This window comes from Pan paniscus, chromosome 6 (assembly GCF_029289425.2).
Source record: "Pan paniscus chromosome 6, NHGRI_mPanPan1-v2.0_pri, whole genome shotgun sequence".
Taxonomy (NCBI): Eukaryota; Metazoa; Chordata; class Mammalia; order Primates; family Hominidae; genus Pan; species Pan paniscus.
In genome coordinates, this window is record NC_073255.2 from 91,448,145 (window position 1) to 91,469,722 (window position 21,578).

The 21,578-nt window shown below is 51.2% G+C and overlaps 2 protein-coding genes across 3 annotated transcripts in view; one reads left to right on the forward strand and one right to left on the reverse strand.

Annotated features, from left to right (window-relative positions):
- The window catches only part of BAZ1B (bromodomain adjacent to zinc finger domain 1B), an 81,910-nt gene extending 68,596 nt beyond the window's left edge, over positions 1 to 13,314 (forward strand). Inside the window, exons 14-20 of one of the 2 annotated variants that reach the window (XM_034951426.3) lie at positions 2,743 to 2,890; positions 4,048 to 4,195; positions 6,356 to 6,474; positions 9,593 to 9,738; positions 10,893 to 10,996; positions 11,168 to 11,540; positions 12,025 to 13,314. In XM_034951426.3, coding sequence (XP_034807317.2) covers positions 2,743 to 2,890; positions 4,048 to 4,195; positions 6,356 to 6,474; positions 9,593 to 9,738; positions 10,893 to 10,996; positions 11,168 to 11,525 — 1,023 coding nt within the window. In that variant the 3' untranslated portion in view covers positions 11,526 to 11,540; positions 12,025 to 13,314. Of the gene's footprint in view, positions 1 to 2,742; positions 2,891 to 4,047; positions 4,196 to 6,355; positions 6,475 to 9,592; positions 9,739 to 10,892; positions 10,997 to 11,167 lie in introns of both variants that reach the window. The other variant, XM_063605902.1, reaches the window with a different exon arrangement.
- A 4,283-nt stretch (positions 13,315 to 17,597) lies between these two features.
- FZD9 (frizzled class receptor 9) lies at positions 17,598 to 20,755 on the reverse strand. The gene has a single exon (XM_034951415.3). It carries the CDS (start codon positions 19,709 to 19,711, stop codon positions 17,936 to 17,938), a length of 1,776 nt encoding a protein of 591 aa, XP_034807306.2. The 5' UTR covers positions 19,712 to 20,755; the 3' UTR covers positions 17,598 to 17,935.
- Positions 20,756 to 21,578: the final 823 nt, after the last annotated feature.

Consider the following 21,578-nt stretch of genomic DNA (forward strand, 5'->3'; position numbering starts at 1 on the left):
AGGATTACAGGCAGGAGCCACCGCATCTGGCCCTGTGTTCCTTTTAAATGACTGTGTATAGCACCTAGGTAACCTTTTAGATATCTAAGATATTAAACAGTTAACTAGTCTCCTTAGCTAAATCTCTTCTCATTAGGCTTAAGTTTTAGTCTTACTACTACATAGGTTTTGTTTTTAACTCAAGTTCAATACAGAAGAGTCTCTTTCTTGATGTGATCTGTCCAAGAGTCACGTCTGTCCTTTCCATTTCTTTTCCTGCAACAGTGCTTCCTTCATTGAGAACTCACCCATCACTGTAGGGTTCTCATTAACTTCTGGAGTACTGTGTTCCACAGTGAAGTAAACTCATTTTAGTTTGTCAGATGAGACTTGTTCTTAGCTTAGTTGGGGAGGAAAATGTGAGAACTTTGCAGGTCCAGACACAGTACATAAATGGAAAGCATGGAAGAGTTTCTTGGAAAATCAACTAGGTTGCCTACTAAGTAGTTCAGCAGTGTTCTGCATTAAAATGGCATTATGCCTCGTGGTTCCCCACCAGAGGTCAACTCAGCCACAGCTTTGAAATTTTCCACTGCTCTTTGCTTTGAAGGTTTCCACTTAGCAAGGGCCAAAGTTTTTTCAACTGGCACTAGGCTGTTGCATGAGCTTTTATCAGTCTCTAATCTAGGATTCAGCTTCCTTATTTATAAAAATGGATTGTCTCTCAAATCTCTTTTTGTAATAGTGGTTGATTTCGGTTTTTAATGCTTATTTTGTTTTATTGAATTAAATAGAAAAGACTGATACATTGTTTGGCAAAATCCTGGGTTTTGTTTGATTGTTTACTTTGGTGGCGTTTGTCCGGACATCCTGATTACAGATGCTCCTGAATTTAGGATGGGGCTATGTCCCAATAAACCCATTGTTTGACTTACAGTATTTATAATTTATGATGGTTTTATCTGGGTTTAACCCTATCATAAGTCGAGGAGCCTGCTGAATGTGTATCACTTTTTTTTTTTTTTTTTTTTTTTTTTTGAGATGAAGTCTTGCTCTGTCACCCAGGCTGGAGTGCAGTGGTGCAATCTCGGCTCACTGCAGCCTCCGCCTCCCGGGTTCAAGCAATTCTACTGCCTCAGTCTCCCGAGTAGCTGGGACTACAGGCACACATCACCACACCCGCCTAATTTTTGTATTTTTAGTAGAGACCAGGTTTCACCATATTGGCCAGGCTGGTCTCGAACTCCTGACCTTGTGATCCGCCCGCCTCGGCCTCCCAAAGTGCTGGGATTACAGGCATGAGCCACCACGCCCGGCCGAACGTGTATCACTTTTGCACCATTGTGAAGTCATAGGTTTGACCCATCGTAAGATGGGGTGATTCTGAATAACCAAAATACGGAAGCAGCCCAGGTATCTGTCAGCTGATGAATGGATAAACAGCATGTGCAATGTCTATTCAATGAGATATTGTTCAGCAGTAAAACTGATGAAAGTACTGTTACATGCTTTGCGAATGAACCTAGAAACATGCTCAGTGAAAGAAGCCAGTTACAAGGGCTACCTATTATTGTATGATACTATTTAAAATCTGTTTTTTAAAAAAACGAGGTTAAATAAGCCTATTCCCAAAACACCTTCAAATTTAAAAAAAGTTTTAATGAGGTCAGATGAGCTATTGGATGCTCAGATTTTATAATTCATAGGAAATAGTAAAAAGCAGGACTGCCCATGACTGTTTTCTTCCATACTGTGTGCACTACATGTGAATGTCCACTAGAGGACAGCAAAGCCCATTGGTAGTCATTCCCTGCCAGTTCTCAAGCACTTTTAAAGAACCGAACCTGAAATTCTTACATTGATATTCCATTGAAAAGATTTGGGTTATCCTCTCAAGAAGAGAATCTGCAGTAGTGTCTGTCAGCTCTCTTTTTATCAGGGGAGAAGACAGCAAGGCAGCTGTGATTGTGGACCTCAATTTACTGAGGAGCTCTGCAAAAGTAAGGAAGGAGATTGCTGTTTTTCAAAGCAGATGTTGAAATATCTACAACAGAGTCAGTCAGTTTCCAGTTGAACTTTAGCAGCTTCTTAAATGTAGATTTTTGTGTGTGTGTTTATATTACTTATCCTTGTTATTCATAAATTTATACACACAAGGCTCCCTGTGATTCTGTTTCTATAGGAAAGAGAAAAAGCAGCCCTGTTCCCCTCATCCCTCTCCCCAGTCTGTGTAGTACCCCACTTCGGAACAGAATCAACTATCTTTGTTCCTTGGCACCTGTATTTTAAAGCCCATGACCTTCCAGGATAACTGGCTGTTTTCCTTTAGGAGATTCATTATTTCACAAGGACTTCTTTGCTTCGGGCAGGGCATTGAAATCCAGCTGTGGTATTGGATTGGTGGTGGTGTGGTAGGTTATTGATTATCTTTTAAATCGGAGTTTTATTAGCTGTCTAAAATTGTTGCATTATAGCATTTACAGCATACAGGTGATCCTATTTTTAAATTATACTGAGTTGTTAGGTGGATTTCCCTAGAAGATGCTTGTCCCCAGTCATCCACCCACTCCACTGCATCTCTGTGTGACCTTTGGCAAGTTTTTTTCCCCCTTTGGAGCCTTTTATAAGAATAAATGGTTTAGATTAGTGAAGTTCTAGGAGGCAAGTGTCCTCAGAATTCTCTCATACTGTCCCCTGTTCCTAGTTCTCTCTCAGTGTCTTTGGTCAGTATAGTAATGCTGGCCTGGTTTGGTCTCTGTTTAGGTTGCATCTGCACTGGAGAAATGGAAGACAGCAATCCGGGAAGCTCAGACTTTCTCCAGGATGCACGTGCTGCTTGGGATGCTTGATGCCTGTATCAAGTGGGATATGTCCGCAGAAAATGCTAGGTGCAAAGTTTGTCGAAAGAAAGGTATATTTAAATCAAATTTGCTTATGTGGGTATATTAGGGAGTAGGATTTCTATTCCCAAGATCTTCATTTCTACCCAAAAGAATTTTGTGTACACAGAATATAAGTGTGGTATAGATTTTACTCTCCTGCAGGTCTGTAACATGCCAGTCTTTGAAATGTTGTGCCAGGGAATCAGAGCAGGCCCTTTGTTCCTCAGTTTAGAGCATAACATAAAAGCAATTGATCTCTTCAATCTTCTGATTTTCTACAGAAAACAAAATTAGTTAATCCTTGTAACTATTTTAGTTAGTTTAGTTTTAAATCCTTTGATTGGCTCAGAACTTTAGTCATCTGTGAAGTAAGATATGTGCTTTCAGCAGGAGGCAGTCCGGGTACAGAGGGTGGCATGCAGTCTCATATGTGCAAAAGGAACTTCATGGTTAGAAGCCCCTTACTGATTGGCTTTTCAGTGGCTAGAGTTATTTTCTGAGTTAGGTTAGAGATGAAAAGATCTACGTAAAATCATTCAGTTGCTGTAAAGCATTCAATCGCTCTAGAATGAAGGTTGGAAGGAGAGATGACCATATTAAGTTGACTCAGCACAACACTTTTTCAAATGTAAGAAACCACATGGTTTAAGGGAACCCATCAGGGGCCGGGCGCGGTGGCTCACGCCTGTAATCCCAGCACTTTGGGAGGCTGAAGCAGGAGAATCACTTGAACCCAGGAGGCGGAGGTTGCAGTGAGCCGAGATCACGCCACTGCACTCCAGCCTGGGTGACAGAGCAAGACTCTGTCTCCAAAAAAAAAAAAGAGAGAGAGAGAACACTCATCAGGCATAAGTTGAGAAACGTTTGGGGAGGTCGAAAAAGCAGCAAAATTTCCTACTCTCACTTGGGTTTTTTGTGCCTCTTAGTAATCGTTAACTGTTCTGTCATAGCCATGGGTAAGTTTTGGGATATAAATTAGGAGACCTGATTCCCAAATTATCTGTAATCTAAGTTATGCTACATTTCTTTTTAGAAAATGCCTGCATTTACAAAGCAACAACTGGGTAGCATTCTATGGAACATGTCTCCTCGTGTGCCTTGAATTGTAGGGTGATTGCCTCTTCCTTACAGCTCATTGACTGCTGCTGTGCTCCCAACAATGCTATTCACATTTATCTCTCTGCAGGTGAGGATGACAAATTGATCTTGTGTGATGAGTGTAATAAAGCCTTCCACCTGTTTTGTCTGAGGCCGGCCCTCTATGAAGTACCAGATGGTGAGTGGCAGTGCCCAGCTTGCCAGCCCGCTACTGCCAGGCGCAACTCCCGTGGCAGGTGAGAATCTTTTCTTTTAAAAATAATTGAATGAATAAATATGAATAGCTGTTACAATTAAGCTTGAGTTATTCAAACAGAATGAATCTAAGGAGCTTTAAGTTCATCTTTTGGGTACAGAGCCTGATCATTTACAGTACTTCAATAGGAGCTCAAAGGACTCTGAGCTAATTTTAGCTGAATGTTGACATTTCTAGTTTTCACTGCCAGCCACATTCTCTGTCTTCTTGATCATACCTTCTTCTCAAGTAATGAAATCTCTCTCTCTGCCTTTAGCCTCCTGTTGCCCACTTCCTGTGTCTTCATGATTACTTCTGCTATCACCCACTGCTAAAAATCTCACACTCATTACCTTCCTTACCGATACATAATGTTTTCTTCCCTATCATGAGTAGAACTTGGGTGTCAACTTGGAAATGAACATCTCTCCTTCATCCTACAAACCCATTAATTTGCCACAATATCAATCCAATGCCCAGATGTTTGATGATCCAGTTTCTTGCTCTCCATTCTCCGTGGTCTCCGCTGTCATTTGTCCCTTCTACATCTGTCACCTGGGCTCCTTTGGTGGCTTCTCAACTCCTCTTACATCACGTCTTCTCCCCTCTTATCCACCCAACTATTGCAACACCAGAATGCTGTACACAAGGCAAAGATCTGCTCACATTCCTGATCACAAACTTCTAGTCTTCCCATTGCCTCTAGAATAACGTCCCAATTCCTGGCCTCACTTCTGAGACTCTTACACAATACCAGCTTGGGTTTTTATTAGCTTTAGATCCCATATTTGTGTACTTGTTACAGACCGTTTATTGTTCATCCTTGCCTCTTGTGCCTTTCTCCCAGCTGGGAACATTCTCTGCCCAGAATTCCCAGTGGGTAAACTGCCCATGGCTTCGCTAAAATTTCACTGCGCTTTTGAAAAGTGCTTGCATCCTTAGGCTTCATGGTTTCTCCTCTGTGTTCCAGCTGAACCTCCATTCTCTGAAGTAGTATTTTGGTGCATGGATCTTGTCTCTGGTTTTATACATGTCTGTCTCCCATGAGATTATGAATGCCCTGAGAGTAGAGGTGGTGCTTTGTTTTTTACTTGAATCTCAATAAGGCCAAATACCGGGCCTTGTAAAGAGGGAGACACCTTGTATTTGCCAAGATAATACTGTTGTTTTCCACACTGAAATTTGGGGTTGTAAAATGTGCAGTTTATAGGTACTCTGGCTTGGGCTTCTTTTTTGAGACGGAGTTTCGCTCTTGTTGCCCAGGCTGGAGTACGATGGCGCGATCTCGGCTCACTGTAACTTCCACCTCCCAGGTTCAAGCGATTCTGCTGCCTCAGCCTCCCGAGTAGCTAGGACTACAGGCATGCGCCACCACACCCAGCTCATTTTGTATTTTTAGTAGAGATGGGGTTTCTCCATGTTGGTCAGGCTAGTCTCGAACTCCCGACCTTAGGTGATCCGCCTGCCTCAGCCGCCCAAAGTGCTGGGATTACAGGCGTGAGCCACGGTGCCCGGCCTGGGCTTCCTTCTAAGGGGCAGAGCTGTTTGATCCTGACCCCACCTTAACAGTATTAGCAGGTTCTTTTGCACTCCATCCCAGCTGCACTTAAGAGATGAGACATGTTGCTCTGAAATGGTGGGGCTTTGGACCAGCTGTTCCGAGCTGGGATTACCACTGCTTTGATATTATGGTCATCTGCAAGCTGTTTCAGCTCCTGGAAGGGGGCCATCAAGGTGAAGTCACACCTGTCTGGGCTCTGTTTATTCTTTCAGTCTACCTCAGAGGTGGGGACAGCTTTTAGTAACTGATGTATTACATTATCTGGCTCTTTTTGTGAGACAAAAGAAACAGTGTTTTGTATTGCTTTGTGTGGGGAAGGGTAGGATTGCATTTTGGTCTTAATTTCTGTTGCCTTTGGTATCTTGTCCAAACTGTCTGTGGCCTGGCAGAAGGAGGCATGAGGCATGCTGTTGAAAACTTGGTTTTTCATTTTTATGAAAAACTCTCCTGGCTTACATTCAGGTTCCCTCCCTGTATTATCATACGTTATACATATGTAGTCTGTGAAGAGAAGTTTCCTGATCCCTGTGGGATTTGAGCCCTTCTTAGGACCACTTTGGGCTAAAACTGTGTTCCCTACATTATTTTTTCTACCCACAGGAACTATACTGAAGAGTCTGCTTCTGAGGACAGTGAAGATGATGAGAGTGATGAAGAGGAAGAGGAGGAAGAAGAGGAGGAGGAGGAGGAAGAAGATTATGAGGTGGCTGGTTTGCGATGTAAGTATTTTGTCTGCCTTTGTAGTTGATTTCACAGTCTTCTAAGCTTGGAACGCTTGGAAAGGCTGGCTTGGCAGTAGGTAGTGTGGCCGGCTTGCCCTCTTCCTTTTCTCTCGTGTTGTGACTGTGGCGTAACTTAGCTGCCATGGGTTTAAATGGGTTTCCAAGATGGCGTTTAACTTCCTGCCTGGTGGGAGAGAAGGTGGCTTGATCTCAGTAACATCAACCCACTTGCTCTAAGATTTAGTAGAATTCATGGTCCCAAGTATATTTATGCCAAGGCTGCTGATTCTCAGCTCCTCGGCATATGGGGACAATGGGGAAGGAAGATCTCAGCCCATTGCCATCTCCTGACAGTTCTTTTGGCTGTTGTTTTATCACTGCTTTCAGAGAGTGACTTTTTCTGTCTGGTTACAGTGATTTTCTCCTCCCTGCAGTGTGCAGGGTTATAGCTTTGCTGGTTTGAAAAGAGACGACTGATTATTTGAAGGCTTAGGTGGAAGGATGTTAGGAAGATTCAGATCTGTTCTCACTAGATGCCAGTAGGAAAAAAGGCATCATCTTTTGTGTTCACCGCATTGACTCTCATTCTCTCATGTTCATTTCTCATGAGTGTTGGAGAGTCTGGTGTTTGTGGCTAATGTCCTCCAGTCTAGCCTTTCTTTTAGCAGCCTCCCTCTTTCCAAAATACGCTTTTTTTTTTTTGAGATGGTCTCACTGTCGCCTGGGCTGGAGTGCAGTGGTATGACCTCAGATTACCTCAGTCTCTGCCTCAGCCTCCCGAGTATACAGACACCCGCCACCACACCTAGCTGATTTTTGTATTTTTAGTAGAGATGGAGTTTCACCATGTTGGCCAGGCTGGTCTTGAACTCCTGAGCTCAAGTGATCTGCCTGCCTTGGCCTCCCAAAGTGCTGGGATTATAGGCATAAGCCACTATGCCCGGCCAATACACTTTTCTTTACAGGTTCGTAGAAAACAGACCACAGATCAAAATTCTAATGAGCTTTTGAAGCAGTGGTACAGTTCCCAAGATCATAGCAGCTCTGAATGGTCATACTTGGCATAAGGAGTGAGAGAGAGGATGCCTGGCATGACTAGTCTCTTACTGTAGTGAGACTGCCAAAACCTAATGATTTGGGCTTGCCCGTCTTCTCCTGTCCTCCCACTTTCCCCCCTATACTCCAGAGGTGTGATGTGGGACACCTTAAGCTCTCACATACGTATGGGCTCTTTTTGTTTGTTCACTACGCCTGATTTTTCAGGTATCCTAGGGTAAGTGAACAAATGGCCCATCAGTCCTGCATTCAGGGATATCCTCTTCTGTTGGTCAGAGTCAGTGACTTGGGCACACCTTTGTTTGGGAACATATTTTTTTTGGGGGGGCGGGGATGGGGATCTTTCTCTGTTGCCCAGGCTAGAGTGCACTGGTATGATCACTGCTCACTGTATCCTCGATCTCTCAGGCTCAAGCAATCCTCCTTACCTCAGCCTCCTGAGTAGCTGGGACTACAGGCACGTGCCACCATGCCCGGCTTTTTTGTAGAGATAGGGTCTTGCCATGTTTCCCAGGCTGGTCTTGAACTCTTGGGTTCAAGTGATCCTCCTGCCTTGGCCTCCCGAAGTGCTGGGATTACAAGTGTGAGCCACTGCGCCTGATCTCTCTGAGGGCAGATCCTGAATATGGTAGTATACTGATTCTGTTTATTTGTAAGCTAGTGATTGCTTTCCACTTCTACGTTGTAGCTCTCTTTCCAAGGAATTGCTTTTCTAAGTTTCTACGGCCTCGACTTGCCAAAAGGATCTGGGAAGTATTTGGTACTTCAGAGCTTTTTGTCAACTCTATCTTTCAGACCACCAAAGATGTGGTTCCCCAGTGCAGCTCAAGGTTCTAGCACCTGAGCATCAGATTCTTACCCTTTCTTACTAGCCTGGGCTTGAGCTAGAGACCCTAAAGTAGCCAAGAAAGGGTTATCGTGATCCAGAAATAGAATAGAAAGTAGTGTTTCTCGATTCTTCGTGTCACTGCCTTCCTAGACCTCTGTGTCCAGTGTCATCTCCCCACTCCCCAAGGGAAGGTGGTGGAGAGCCTGGAGCTAATCCTCATGGCATTGTTTCCCAGGGCTCACTGAGGAATGCCGGTTGGCTTGATGCTGAGCACCTGTTGTAAACCTGAGACACAAGTAGTCTCAGTGCCTTTGTGTGTGTGTGTGTGTTTTTTTTTTCTTTTGTGAGATGGAGTTACACCCTTGTTTCCCAGGCTGGAGTGCAGTGGCGTGATCTCGGCTCACTGCAACCTCCGCCTCCCAGGTTCAAGCGATTTTCCTGCCTCAGCCTCCTGAGTAGCTGGGATTACCAGCATGTGCCACCACACCCTGCTAATTTTGTATTTTTAGTAGAGACGGGGTTTCACCATGTTGGTCAGGCTGGTCTTGAACTCCCAACCTCAGGTGATCCACCTGCCTCAGCCTCCTAAAGTGGTGGGATTACAGGTGTGAGCCACCACGCCCGGCCTATATTCTTTATTCTCTCATTGGGGATCCTGGGCAGGGCTTTTATGGAGGGGACTAGCCCTAAATTGTATTTAATGAGGAGCCTTGTGGCCCTTCGTGGAAGTACCAGCTTTTCTCTGGAAAGATTCTGATGGTAAGTGTAGAATAACTCTGGGAATTACAACACAGGGTTTGTTTTACAATCTAGTTCCATCTTACATGTAAATACATCCACTCGCTCAGGCTGAGCTTGGGCTGTGGGAAATCCAGGCTGACCTATTAGCAAATGGCTTCTCATGAGTGAGAGTTTACAGTTGATTCCTGCAGGGGCCTTATGGCTGGGAGTAACTGCAGGATGGGGCAGGACAGAAGTACTGAAGGACCTAGCCCTCTGAAGGGCTTTGGCAGTGGATGAAAGGCACCCATTCTTCATCTGCTGCCACTGCCTTTTAGTGTCCTGTTAGGTAAGGCAAGATAAAATAGCAAGAGCACCTTAAAACCAAAGGAGGCCACTGCTTTCCTTGTCCAGGAAAAGGATTCTCCCTGCATCCCTTTCCCCCATTTCGAAGATGCTCCTCCCTTCACCTTCTGTTGTTCTCTGCTGAATCCATAGTTTTTCTTTCAGTGAGACCTCGAAAGACCATCCGGGGCAAGCACAGCGTCATCCCTCCTGCAGCAAGGTCAGGCCGGCGCCCGGATAAGAAGCCACACTCTACCAGGAGGTCTCAGCCCAAGGCACCACCTGTGGATGATGCTGAGGTGGATGAGCTGGTGAGAATTATTTATCATCCCTTCTCTAACCTTTCTGTTTCTTATTCCCTACCCCAGCAATTAGGAATTCATCAGGCAACAGGTGGGAGGGGAGCCTCCCCCCTCCTCCTTCTTACCAAACTTGGGAGGCTGGGGAGGCAGATGGGTGAGCCTGTACGCAGACAGAAGCAGCAGGGCCTCCAGGAACAGCTATGTCCGGCATTCCCCTGCTGTAGCCTGCAAACTAGTTAGCGGGCAGCCTGCAACTTATTAAGGATTTAAAAATAGTATCCATGTGTCTCCAGTGGGCTCAGAGGGGCTGGGTCTTCATTGTGGGAATGTCAGCAATGCTGGAGCCTCACTTACTGTTGAGTCGACAGTTGTTATGGGAGGGACATTACCCTCCCCTCTGCTCCTTAACCAATGTAATTTTAGTAGTTTTTAGATCTCACTTGAGCTTTAAAGAACAAAAAAGAAACTCTTGAAAAGGTGCTTGTTTTGACAGATCAAATTGGAGTTAGGGGCTTAAGGCAGGCCATTCGGGAGATCATAAGGCATTAGAAGATGCTCGGTTTGCCACAGCCTTGGGCTCTGTGGCCTCTGCTGTGAATCACAGCTTTGTTACGGCTACCTGGAATGGAGGCCCCGCCCCTTTTCTCTTTAGCCACTTAACCCTCACATGTCTACGGTGGAAGAGCCCAGGAAGGGAATTGGACCTCTTGCTTTTCTTACCAGAGGCACCCCACCCCCACAGAATTGGCTGCTGGTGGCCCAGATAGCCTGTTTTGCTTTCTGCAGTGGCTTGTTGATGCCCTTCCATGGTGTCACTGTAACCCCAGGTCCACCTGTTCTCTGAGAGCTAGTTTCCTGTTGACAGTAGCCCCCTTCAGCCGACCTCCAGCAGGACTGCTGGTAAAGGTGGCCCCCGCTGCCTGCTCTTTGCTGCTTTGATTGCTGTGGCCCCGGGGGAGGCGAGTGAGTGGACTACTGGGAAGATGCCTGCCACCTGGGCCGAGGGTGCTCCCTGACTTGAATATCAGAAGGTTTCAGCACCTCTGCGCCAAGGAAATAGTTGAACTCTCTTCCTTTTTTGAGCAGATACACTTATTTTCTGCCCTGTCCACTCTTCCTCCTGTCTCGAATCTGTAATAACATTGTTCTTTCTTTCCTGCCAGGTGCTTCAGACCAAGCGGAGCTCCCGGAGGCAAAGCCTGGAGCTGCAGAAGTGTGAAGAGATCCTCCACAAGATCGTGAAGTACCGCTTCAGCTGGCCCTTCAGGTGAGCGCTGTGTTCTCAGGTGCAGGGGAGAGGAGTGGCCTGCCTGGTTCTAAAAGCTTCCAGAGCCCCTGAGGGGCTCTCAGCCAAGCCCTTGCTTTTCAGGACGTGTCTCAGTGGCAGGGGCACTGCCGTCAAGGCTGTGCAGATTCTGCATTTGGTTCTTTTCCACAGGGAGCCTGTGACCAGAGATGAGGCCGAGGACTACTATGATGTGATCACGCACCCCATGGACTTTCAGACAGTGCAGAACAAATGTTCCTGTGGGAGCTACCGCTCTGTGCAGGAGTTTCTTACTGACATGAAGCAAGTGTTTACCAATGCTGAGGTTTACAACTGCCGTGGCAGCCATGTGCTAAGCTGCATGGCGAAGACAGAACAGTGTCTAGTGGCTCTGTTGCATAAACACCTTCCTGGCCACCCATATGTCCGCAGGAAGCGCAAGAAGTTTCCTGATAGGCTTGCTGAAGATGAAGGGGACAGTGAGCCAGAGGCCGTTGGACAGTCCAGGGGACGAAGACAGAAGAAGTAGAGAGGCAGGGCCGTGGTAAGGGAGCTGAGGTGGGGGGACAGCTAGGGAGGGTGGGAGGGAGGCGAGCGAGGAAGACCAAGAACCTGGAAGAGATCGCAGGGAGTCCAGAAACGCCTGTCATCCCAAGCTTATGCTGTTTTTCTAAAAGCTCTTTATGGGGCTTGATATTGGGTTGGTCTTTGTCCAGAAATATTAAGGGACAAAGAGGGCCATAACCCTCCCTTCTGAGAGTTTCCAGGAGGAGTCCGAGGGTCTAGCTTTTCTGGTGAAGCCAGTTCTTGTTCCTGCCTTCTTTCCTAAGGGCCTGCTCGCTCTGGCTTCCACCACAGTGCCAAGCCCCTCTGGTCTCCAGGGGAGGGATTGCTGTGTTACATAGCAGGATCGGGGTAATCAGGCCAATAGGGGAGATGGTGGCGATTTTTCTTTTTTAATCTGTATTTATTATACAGTCTTGTTTCTTTAAGCCCATACTCTGTCTCTTCCCCCATCTTCCTCTCAGGTGACAGTATCAGTGAGTGCCATACAGAATTCTGTATTCACCAGCATCATGAAACAGTTGTGGTCTTTTGAGTTGATCTTGGCAGAGTAAAGGGACGTGTCCTGGAGCCATTCCTGAATCTCCCCTTCTTTGTGACAGCTCCCCCCCACCCCCCAAAAAAATAAAAAAACACAAAAAACAAAAAAACAAAACTAAGGCACTTCACTTAGAGACTGGAGTCCTGCTTATAATCATGCATATAACCTTTACTTTGATGGATCTGGCCAGAGGGGTGTTGGAGCCCAGCCCACCCACATACCAGTCAAGCTCTTAGGGGAGCAGAAGAAAAGCAGGAAGAATTTAAATGTTTAATTTTTTTTTTTAAATTGACTTTTCTAGTTATTAAAAGTTGCTTGTTTCAGCAGTGATATTGTATAAAGAACATCTTGTAAGATACTCCTGACATCTCGCTTTGGCACATGTACAGTACAGTTTCTATGATAATGTGTTTGCTCTAACTTCCCTGGCTTCTCCCTCAGCCCATCCACTCTCCTGCAGAGCAGCTGGGTTGGAGGCTCATTGAGGCAAGCAGCAACATTGGAGGGGGAGCAGGGCAGTGCTGTGTCTGCTGCCTCCCATGCCCGTTCTGACCTCAGACTTGGAACTCCTCAAGAACCTGAAGATTCCAGTGGTCAGTGTCGGTGGGGGGTGGGAGGAGAGAGCAGCAGAGAAGCTCTGAGAGCCCCTTCCCCCACAACAAATCTAGCTCTAGTTGTTATATTTAGGCAAAACTTTGTAGTCTTCTTTCCCTTTTATGATGGATTTTGATAAAAGTACAAAACAGGGTTTTCCTTTTTTATCACCTTTGAATTTGGAAATTTTGAGCACCCAAGCTCTTCTGTACCTATTTAAAGTCCACCAAGGGGACTGCAGCTCCTAGAACATGAGAATCAAGCCTCTTAATATTAAACTGCGGAATGTGGCCTCTGCTTCCTCCGTCCTCCTGCCCAAGGACGACGAGGATTGCTCCAGGGCTGCTGGGTAGTTTACCGTCCCTTCTATAGGCATGGAGTTGGCACTGACATCACAGCTTCATAACCCCACCACCGCCAGCTTCCCCTGCCTCCTACATCCAGTCTGTTCTTGTTCATAGTGAGAATCCTGTGTTCCCACTTCAGTGACACCTGAATTGTTTGTTGTTGTTGTTTTTTTTTTATTGTCTTTAAAGAGGAAGGGCCCCATTAAAGGGTGAACTTGTAATAAATTGGAATTTCAAATAAACCTCATGTACTTGTGTTTATAAAGAAGAAACCACTCTGGTGGCTGTTTGTTTGTGCTCTTTCTTGGTGGGTGGGGGTGGGTAGTGCTGTCCCGAGTGCTGCTTTCTCACTGACCCTTGGAGCCGGGTCCTCTGAAGGCTTGGCCTCCAGAGTCAGAGGGCCTCTCAGTGTTCTTAACCACAGAAAGAAGTACTCCCTCCAAGCCTCTCCTGGCCCTGTCTCCATCTAAAACCCTGAAAAACTTCATTTGAAACTAGGAATTACGGTGAAAATAGGTTTTTAAGCCTTCACTATGGGGAAACTTCTGCCATTTTAAAACCTTTCTCGGGAAAAAAAAATTTTGGGGAGGGGGGCGGTGGGGACGGAGTCTCACTCCATCACCCAGGCTGGAATGCAGTGGCGTGGTCTCAGCTCGCTGCAACCTCCATCTCCTGGGTTCAAGCAATTCTCCTGCCTCAGCCTCCCGAGTAATTGGGGTTACAGGGACACGCCACCACGCCTGGCTAAGTTTTTGTATTTGTAGTAGGGCCAGGTTTTCACCATGTTGTCCGGGCTGGTCTCGAACTCCTGACCTCAGATGATCCACCCGCCTTGGCCTCCCAAAGTGCTGGGATTACAGGTGTGAGCCACCGCGCCCAGCCTCAAGGAAAATTTCAAACACACAAACAGTGGAAAAGTATAATGAATTCCCATGCACTCGGCTTTGACGGTTCTACCACATGTCTAATCTTGTTTTATTTATGCCTTCATTTATCTTTTAAAGTCTGACTGGCTGATATGCGTAGGGTGCTGCTAGGCAGCCACCCGCCAATGGAATACAGAGATTTTGCTGAGCCACTGCTGTGTGCCCAATTACTGAGAAATTAAACTGCCAATTCCTGACCAGCTGAACGAGGTGAAGCTAGTGTAATGGGAAGAGCCTTTGAGGCCTGAGCCTTGGGCGCAGGTTCTGCTGCTGAGCAGCTTTGCGGCCTTGGTAAGCACGGGCGAGCCAGGGCCTACACAGAGCACTTGGGGAATTTTTGTCCTGCCTGGAGGAAGCGGGCTTGCCCCAACAGCAGATTGAATTTTCCTGCTCATCCGCTCCAGCCTCCAGCTCTGGAGAAGAGAACCATGCTCCCTCTGGACATTTTCTGCATGGCAACAGTGACACTCGGGGCTCCCAGCCTTCCTCTATGAAGTCCTGCTCCTCCAGTAATTTTCCCAGGCACACACTAGGATACTGCCTTGGGGTGGTCACTTCTGGTCGTGTCCTGGTCTCAGCACACTCTTAGCCACTGCCTTACTTACAAAGTGGGGCAGCCACTTTGATGACTGCAAATGGGGGCATGGGAACTCCATCTCTGAGGACAGGGGCCTGAGTCATGACCTGGGAGTCAGCTGAGGCCTGTCCTTGTCCTGCACACTCTTCTCAAATTTTGTCTCTGGGGAGGGGACATGGTCAGTAGACTTGGTTGATAGGTGGCATCTGGATTCCAACAGAGCCACTCAGAGGGGGCACCTCTTCCTGCTGGCCAGGGGCCAGGGTGTCTCTGGAGGACACCGAGGAACTCACCTCCCATTAACTGCGCTCTCCTAACCCCAGCCCTGGGCCTCCTGGCTTTTCAACACCTGGGACTGCTGTGTTTAGGAGCTGCTTCCTTGAGCGGGCAACTTCCTGGGAGCAGGAGGATCTTGGGCTCACCACACACAAGCGCAAACCCACAGGGACAGGCTCAGCCTCCCAAGAGGCTTGCGGGCGTGTGATGCCGCACTCTGAAGACCCAAATGCTGGGCACTAGGACCACTAAGGGGAAGGCCCGGGCCTGGGCACGCGATGCACATGCCAGCACGTGTGGGTTTCCGAGGTATTTTTGTTTGGCCCTGGAGGGTTCTTTAATGGGCGTGGGGAGAGGTCTGGCAGTGGTAGGGGTGTTTGTCTCCTCCCCACCCGCTTTGCCCAGTTTCTGGGGACATAACCTTGCCAAGGCATACACCCTGCCTTTCCCCACCAGGACCTAATCGGATCCCTGGTGTGGAACGCACAAAAGTTCTGGAGGCAGGCTTGGGTTCAACTCCCAGCTTGGCCTCAAACTGCGTGGCTATGTGCTGCAGCGGCCAACCCATCTAAACACTTCCCGTCCGAAACGTGAGGCGAGCAGATCACATGAGAGGGCTGTGTTTCCTTTTTCCCTTTCCTCCAGGGCCTAGGACTTATTTCCATAGCATCTTCCAGGTCTGAGAAAGCTGGCAGGGCCCTGCCCTCCCTCCCAGGTCCTGGCCTCAAAGCACAGCCCCCGGGGCCTGTCCTGACCCTGCACTGCCCCTCTCTGCGCTCCCATCCGGGCTGCCCTGAAAACCAGCAGCAGGCTGGTGTCTGCTGAGCAGGACATGGTCACTGACAGCAAGGAAGAAGGGGCAGGTGGGTGCCCTTGGATGCTCATCGTCCCCCTGCCTTTCCCACACCCCGCCTGCCTTGCTCTTCCCAAGTCTGTGGAATCCTCTCCATTCGCTCCAGCTGCCCCCGCCCTGGTATAGGCCCTTCCCATCTTCCCTTCCACTGCCTGTGAGCCCAGCTCCCTGAAGCCTCTGCCCCTCCCACGCCCAGTGTGGGCACTTTACTGCCTCTAACGAGCTCATTCTGTTTCCCACTCAAAGACCCTCGCATGGCCAGGTGCAGTGGCTCACGCCTATAATCCCAGCACTCTGGGAAGCCAAGGTGGGTGGATCACTTGAGGCCAGGAGTTCAAGACCAGCCTGGGTAACATGGTGAAACCCCGTCTCTACAAAAAAATACAAAAATGAGCCAGGCATGGTGGCGGATGCCACCCAGGCGGCTGAGGCAGCAGAATTGCTTGAACCTGGGAGGCAGAGATTGCAGTGAGCTGAGATCATGCCACTGCACTCCAGTCTGGGCAACAGAGTGAGACTCTGCCTTAAATTAAAACAAAAACAAAAAACAAAAAACAAAAAACCCTCATGTGCAGCATTACAAGGAGGTAGGGTCACTTGGCTTTGTTGGTCAGAGGCACATGGGGACTTACTTAATGTGTGCTCTGCGCAAAGGGAAGGATTTAGATGGAGAGGGCGTTCCCCGTGCAATAAACGGCCTAAGAACAGGTGTGAGGGCTGTAAGCTTCCCTGGGGCACCACTGCGCCTTGTGGTGAGGAATACCCCTTAACCCCCTCAGCCCGCCATGGTCTTGTCTCCTGGGAGCGTGACCCAACCTGTTTGATTCTCACTGGACTTTTCTTGTCCCTGTGGGATTGGTGGTTGGGGTAGGGCACAGGGCTCCAGCCCGAGAGGCCCTAGGTTTGGGGCTCCGCCTCACCATTCATCCTCAGCACCTGAGCGTCTCCCCTCCTGGAGCCTCCCCGTGGCTCTAAAGTGAGGCTGGCAGCAGGGCTGGACCACTGGGATCTCCTGGCACTGACACCAAATGCCGGCCGTGTATAGTAGGCACCCAGGGACACTAGTAACTAATACTCTCACCTGGCTGGAGTCACAGCAGCCAAGATGGGGCCCTGGGGTCTGACCCCAAGCCAATAGGGGTCTCCAGATGGCCACACGTGCCCAGCTACCCAGTCCGCAGAAACAGGGCAGGCCCTAGCAGCCCTGAGCTACCCCAGCACACAGATGGACATGGGACCTTTCCCCATACCTGCCCCAGTGTGGAGCTCTGCACAGCCACCTGAGCTGCCTCATTCCCACCGCTGCCATTAGCAACTCAAATCTGACAAGCTTAGGAGCTAGGGGCCCAATTCCCACTCTACTCAAGGGCTTCCCAGCTCCACGTGCATGTCTGTGCTACCCAGAGGCCCACAGACCAGAACAACTTCTTCACCCCACCTGGAGACGCCAGGGAGCAGGCTGGGGCTGCCCTGGTGGGGGCTGCCCTGGTGGGGGCCCCGAGGAGCCAGGCAGACGCACCAGCAATTTTCCAAGGCCCCAGGGAGGGGGTCCTCGTGACAACATTGACACAGGCTGACACCTTTACTTTCCATGCCAATAAGGAGAGCAAGTTCCCAGAGAAGGAAAACTCATCCATAGCCTCAAACTGGACTCCCTGGGGCCAGAGGTGGCAGTGTCACCCTGGGGAATTCCCTGAACATCCACAGGCGTCCCTGTCTCCATTTGGAAGCACAGAGACGGGCGGGAGGGGAAAACACGCACACATGGTGTCTGGGACTCCTGCAATGCACAGCTGTTCCGGGGGGACTTCCTCCTGATTGGGGGGTGCCAGCACCCACTGCCAGCTCTGCTTACAAGAAAGACTCCTGCAGGGCCCTCACCCTCCTACCTTCCCCCCTTCCCAGCCAGAGAGGACTCAGCAGTGCCACGCGGGGGTTTATTCCAGTCACAGCTTCCAGAGGAACGCAACAATAAATTACATCATTAAATAAACTCCGGCTGGACCCCTCTGCCCCGCCCCTCCACATCCTCCACTAGGACCCTGTGGGGACTCAGCCTGGTCCAGTCCCCGCATTAGGGGAGGCCCCCATCTCCCCTAATGAGCCTCACGGGGTCCCCGCCCTGATCCTCAGCCCCCGGTGCTCACTTGCCTGACCTTGACAGCTGGGCAGCTGCTAGTCAGCTGTCTCTAGGGGGTGCAGGGGGCAGGGCGTGGAGGGCAAGGAGGGGGCAGCAGCCACCCCGCGCCAGGCCTGTGTGGCTAGAGGTGTGTGGGGTTCTCCAGAGAGGGGTCCGTCTTAGTCATGTGCAAGACCACGGTGGGAGCCTTATAGTGGCAGTGCGTGCCACGTCCGTAGCTCCCGGGGGCGCGGCAGGCCTTGGCCCGGGCCCGGCCAGCTGCTATCTTGCGGTAGCACAGGCTCTGCCAGGTCTGGAAAGTCTTGGAGCTCCACACCCAGACGCCGCTGGTGATCCCCACCACCAGCGACATGAAAATTTTGAGCATGAAGACCGCCACCGTGGGCACCGAGCCCCCTGGCAGCGAGCAGTCCCTCCGGCCTCCGGGCCCCGCGGCCGCTGCGCATGGCTGCTCTGTGGCCCGAAGGCGCCAGAAGTCCATGTTGAGGCGTTCGTAGACATAGCAAACGATGACGCAGGTGGCGGGCACCGTGTAGAGGATGGAGAAGACCCCGATCTTGACCATGAGCTTCTCCAGCTTCTCTGTGTTGGTGCCGCCCGTCTTCATGATCTTGCGGATGTGGAAGAGGGCCACGAAGCCGGTCAGGAGGAAACTACTGCCCAGCACCAGGTAGCCGGAGAGGGGCACCAGCACGAAGCCCGTGAGCGCTGCTGCATCCGTGCTGGCCACGTAGCAAAGCCCGGTCAGCTCATCACCCGCCACCTTGCGCAGGGTCAGGATGACGATGGTCTTGAGCGCGGGCAGGCCCCAGGCAGCCATGTGGAAATAGCTGCCGTGGGCCTCGATGGCCTCGTGGCCCCATTTCTTCCCGGCAGCCAGGAACCAGGTGAGCGTCAGGACCACCCACCAGAGCGAGCTGGCCATGCCGAAGTAGTAGAGCAGTAGGAAGACCAGCGTGCAGCCCGTGTTCTCCAGGCCCTCCTGGATCACGTAGAGCGCGCCCGCCTCCTGGTCACAGGCCACGCTCTGCGCTCCGGCCACCGCACGGATCAGGAAGGCCAGCGAGTAGACGTTGTAGCACATGGAGAGGAAGATGATGGGGCGCTCGGGGTACTGGAAGCGGTGGGGCTCCAGCAAGAAGGTGAGCACAGTGAAGGCGGTGGAGAAGAAGCACAGCGCCGACCACACGGCCATCCAGACCAGCGCGAAGTCCTTGTCGCGCCGGGACCAGAACACCTCGACGCCGGGCCCGCAGCGCGGTGCGCACGAGCGGCTCTTCTCCACGTACTGGAACTTCTCGGGGTTCTCGCAGGTGCCACTGCCGCCCGCGCCCGGGCCCAGGTCTCCGGGAGGGCGCGCGGGCCGCGGCGCCACGGGCAGCATGCCCAGGCCCTTGTGGGGCTCCGCGGGGCCGGCCGTGGCGTTCTCGGGCGCCTCCATGCACAGCGCGTGCGGGTCGTTGCGCGTGGGCAGCCGGGCGCAGTCGAGCGAGTCCGGCCAGCCGAAGTTGAACTGCTCCATGATGGGCGCGCAGCGCAGGCGCGCCTGCTCGCACATGGGCCGGCAGGCGGGAATGGGCGTCGAGACCTGGTCGGTGCACATGGGAGCGTAGAGCGAGCACAGGAAGAAGCGCAGGTGGCTGTGGCAGCCGTACTGCACCAGCGGCGCGAACTCCGCTAGCTCGGCAGCCGCCTCGCCCTGCGACGTGTGGCCCAGCAGGTTGGGCATGCGGGTCAGGTTGTAGCCGATGCCGCGGCACATGGGGATCTCCACCGCCTGGCACGGCGCAGCCCCGCGCCCGCGCTCCGGGTCGAAGCGGCCTATCTCCAGTGCCGCGCCGCCCGCCGCCAGCAGCTGCCACAGCAGCAGCGCCCCCCGCAGAGGCGCCACGGCCATCCCGGGCGGCCCGGGCCGAAGGCGGGAGCGCGGCCCCGGCTCACTCGGGCTCAGCGGTCCCGCGCCCCGGTGCCTGCCCGCCACGTCGCGGGGCGCGGGCCATCGCCGAGCCGCCCACGTGTGTCCGGGCGCCCTGGGCAGCGAGCGGGCAGCCGCCCGAGGGACAGGAGCCGCCGAGCCCGCCTAGCCGCCACCGCCGCTGCCACCGGAGCCGCCGCTGAGCCAGAGCCGGCGCAACCTCCCGGGGCCGAGGCTACCAGCCCCCGGGGCGGGGCTCCGGGAGGACACGCCCAGGGACACGCCTCCCACTGGGCTTTAAAGGCGCCGCGTCTCCCGGCCACGCGGAGCACGGGGTGGGGCCGGGCCTGGTGGGACGTGTCCGCCCGCTTGCCCTCGGCTTACACTCGGTTTCTTCCCTTCCCTTGCTGCCTGGGAGAGGCTGCAGGAAGTCCCCGTACCCACACTTTCAGACTGGGTCGCCTCATTTTACTCTAGGAGGGAGACTTTTTTTGTTGTTGTTGTTTTGTTTTTGTTTTTGAGACGGAGTTTTGCTCTTGTCGCCCAGGCTGGAGTGCAGTGGCGCGATATCGGCTCACTGCAACCTCCGCCTCCCGGGTTCCAGCGATTATCCTGCCTCAGCCTCCCGAGTAGCTGGGATTACAGGCTCCTGCCACCACGCCCCTCTAATTTTTTGTATTTTTAGTAGAGACGGGGTTTCACCATTTTGGCCAGGCTGGTCTCGAACTCCTGACCTCAGGTGATTCACCTGCCTCGACCTCCCAAAGTGCTGGGATTAGAGGCGTGAACCGCCGCGCCCAGCTAGAAGACTTTTTATTTTTATTTTTAGTTGTTATTTCTTTTTAGAGACAGGGTCTCTCTGTGTCGCCCAGGCTGGAGTCCAGTGGAACGACCATAGCTCACTGCAGCCTCCATCTCCCGGGCTCAAGCGACCTTCCCGCCTCAGCCACCAGAGTAGCTGGGATTACAGGTGGGCACCACCACTCCCGGCTAATTTTAAAATGTTTTTGTAGAGACAGGGTCTCACTATGTTACCCAGGCTGGTCTTGAACTCCTGGGCTCAAGGGATGCTCCCGCTTCTGCCTCCCAAAGTGACGGGATTACAGGCGTGCTCCACCCCATACCCATTTCACAAGGCCACCGTGCTCCTCTGGGGAGTGTCGCCATCACCCTCTCACCTCTCTCTAGGCTGCCCCCTTGAGATCCCTGGGACCCGCTTAGAAACTGCCATGGTTCCTGGGTAGCCCGGCCAGGGGAGACCATTTCTAAGGCTTCCCACGCGTGGAAGTCTCTGCCTTGTACTCAGTGGCAGCTCAAATACAGCGTCTGCCTCTCCCCTCAGTGTATGTGACTTGGGGCTCCTCTCTGAGCCTCAGCTTGCTTTTCCGTAATGCAGGCAGATAATCCTACTGTTAAAATCAACAGTTCTGCCAGGCGCAGTGGCTCACCCCCACCCCCATCTTGCCCCATCAGCCTGGGCAACATAGTGAGACCTCGTCTCTAATAAAGAAAAAAAAATAGCTTTTTTTTTTTTGAGATGGAGTTTCGCTCTTGTCGCCCAGGCTCATCTCATCGCCCAGGAGTGCAATGGTGCAATCTTGGCTCACTGCAACCTCTGCCTCCCGGGTTCAAGCAATTCTCCTGCCTCAACCTTCCAAGTAGCTGGCATTACAGGCGCCCACCATCACTCCCGGGTAATTTTTGTACTTTTAGTAGAGACAGGGGTTTCACCATGTTGGCCAGGCTGGTCTTGAACTCCTGACCTCAGGTGATCCATCCACCTCGGCCTCCCAAAGTGTTGGGATTACAGGCATGAGCCACGGTGCCTGGCCTGAAAAAAAAAAGGAAA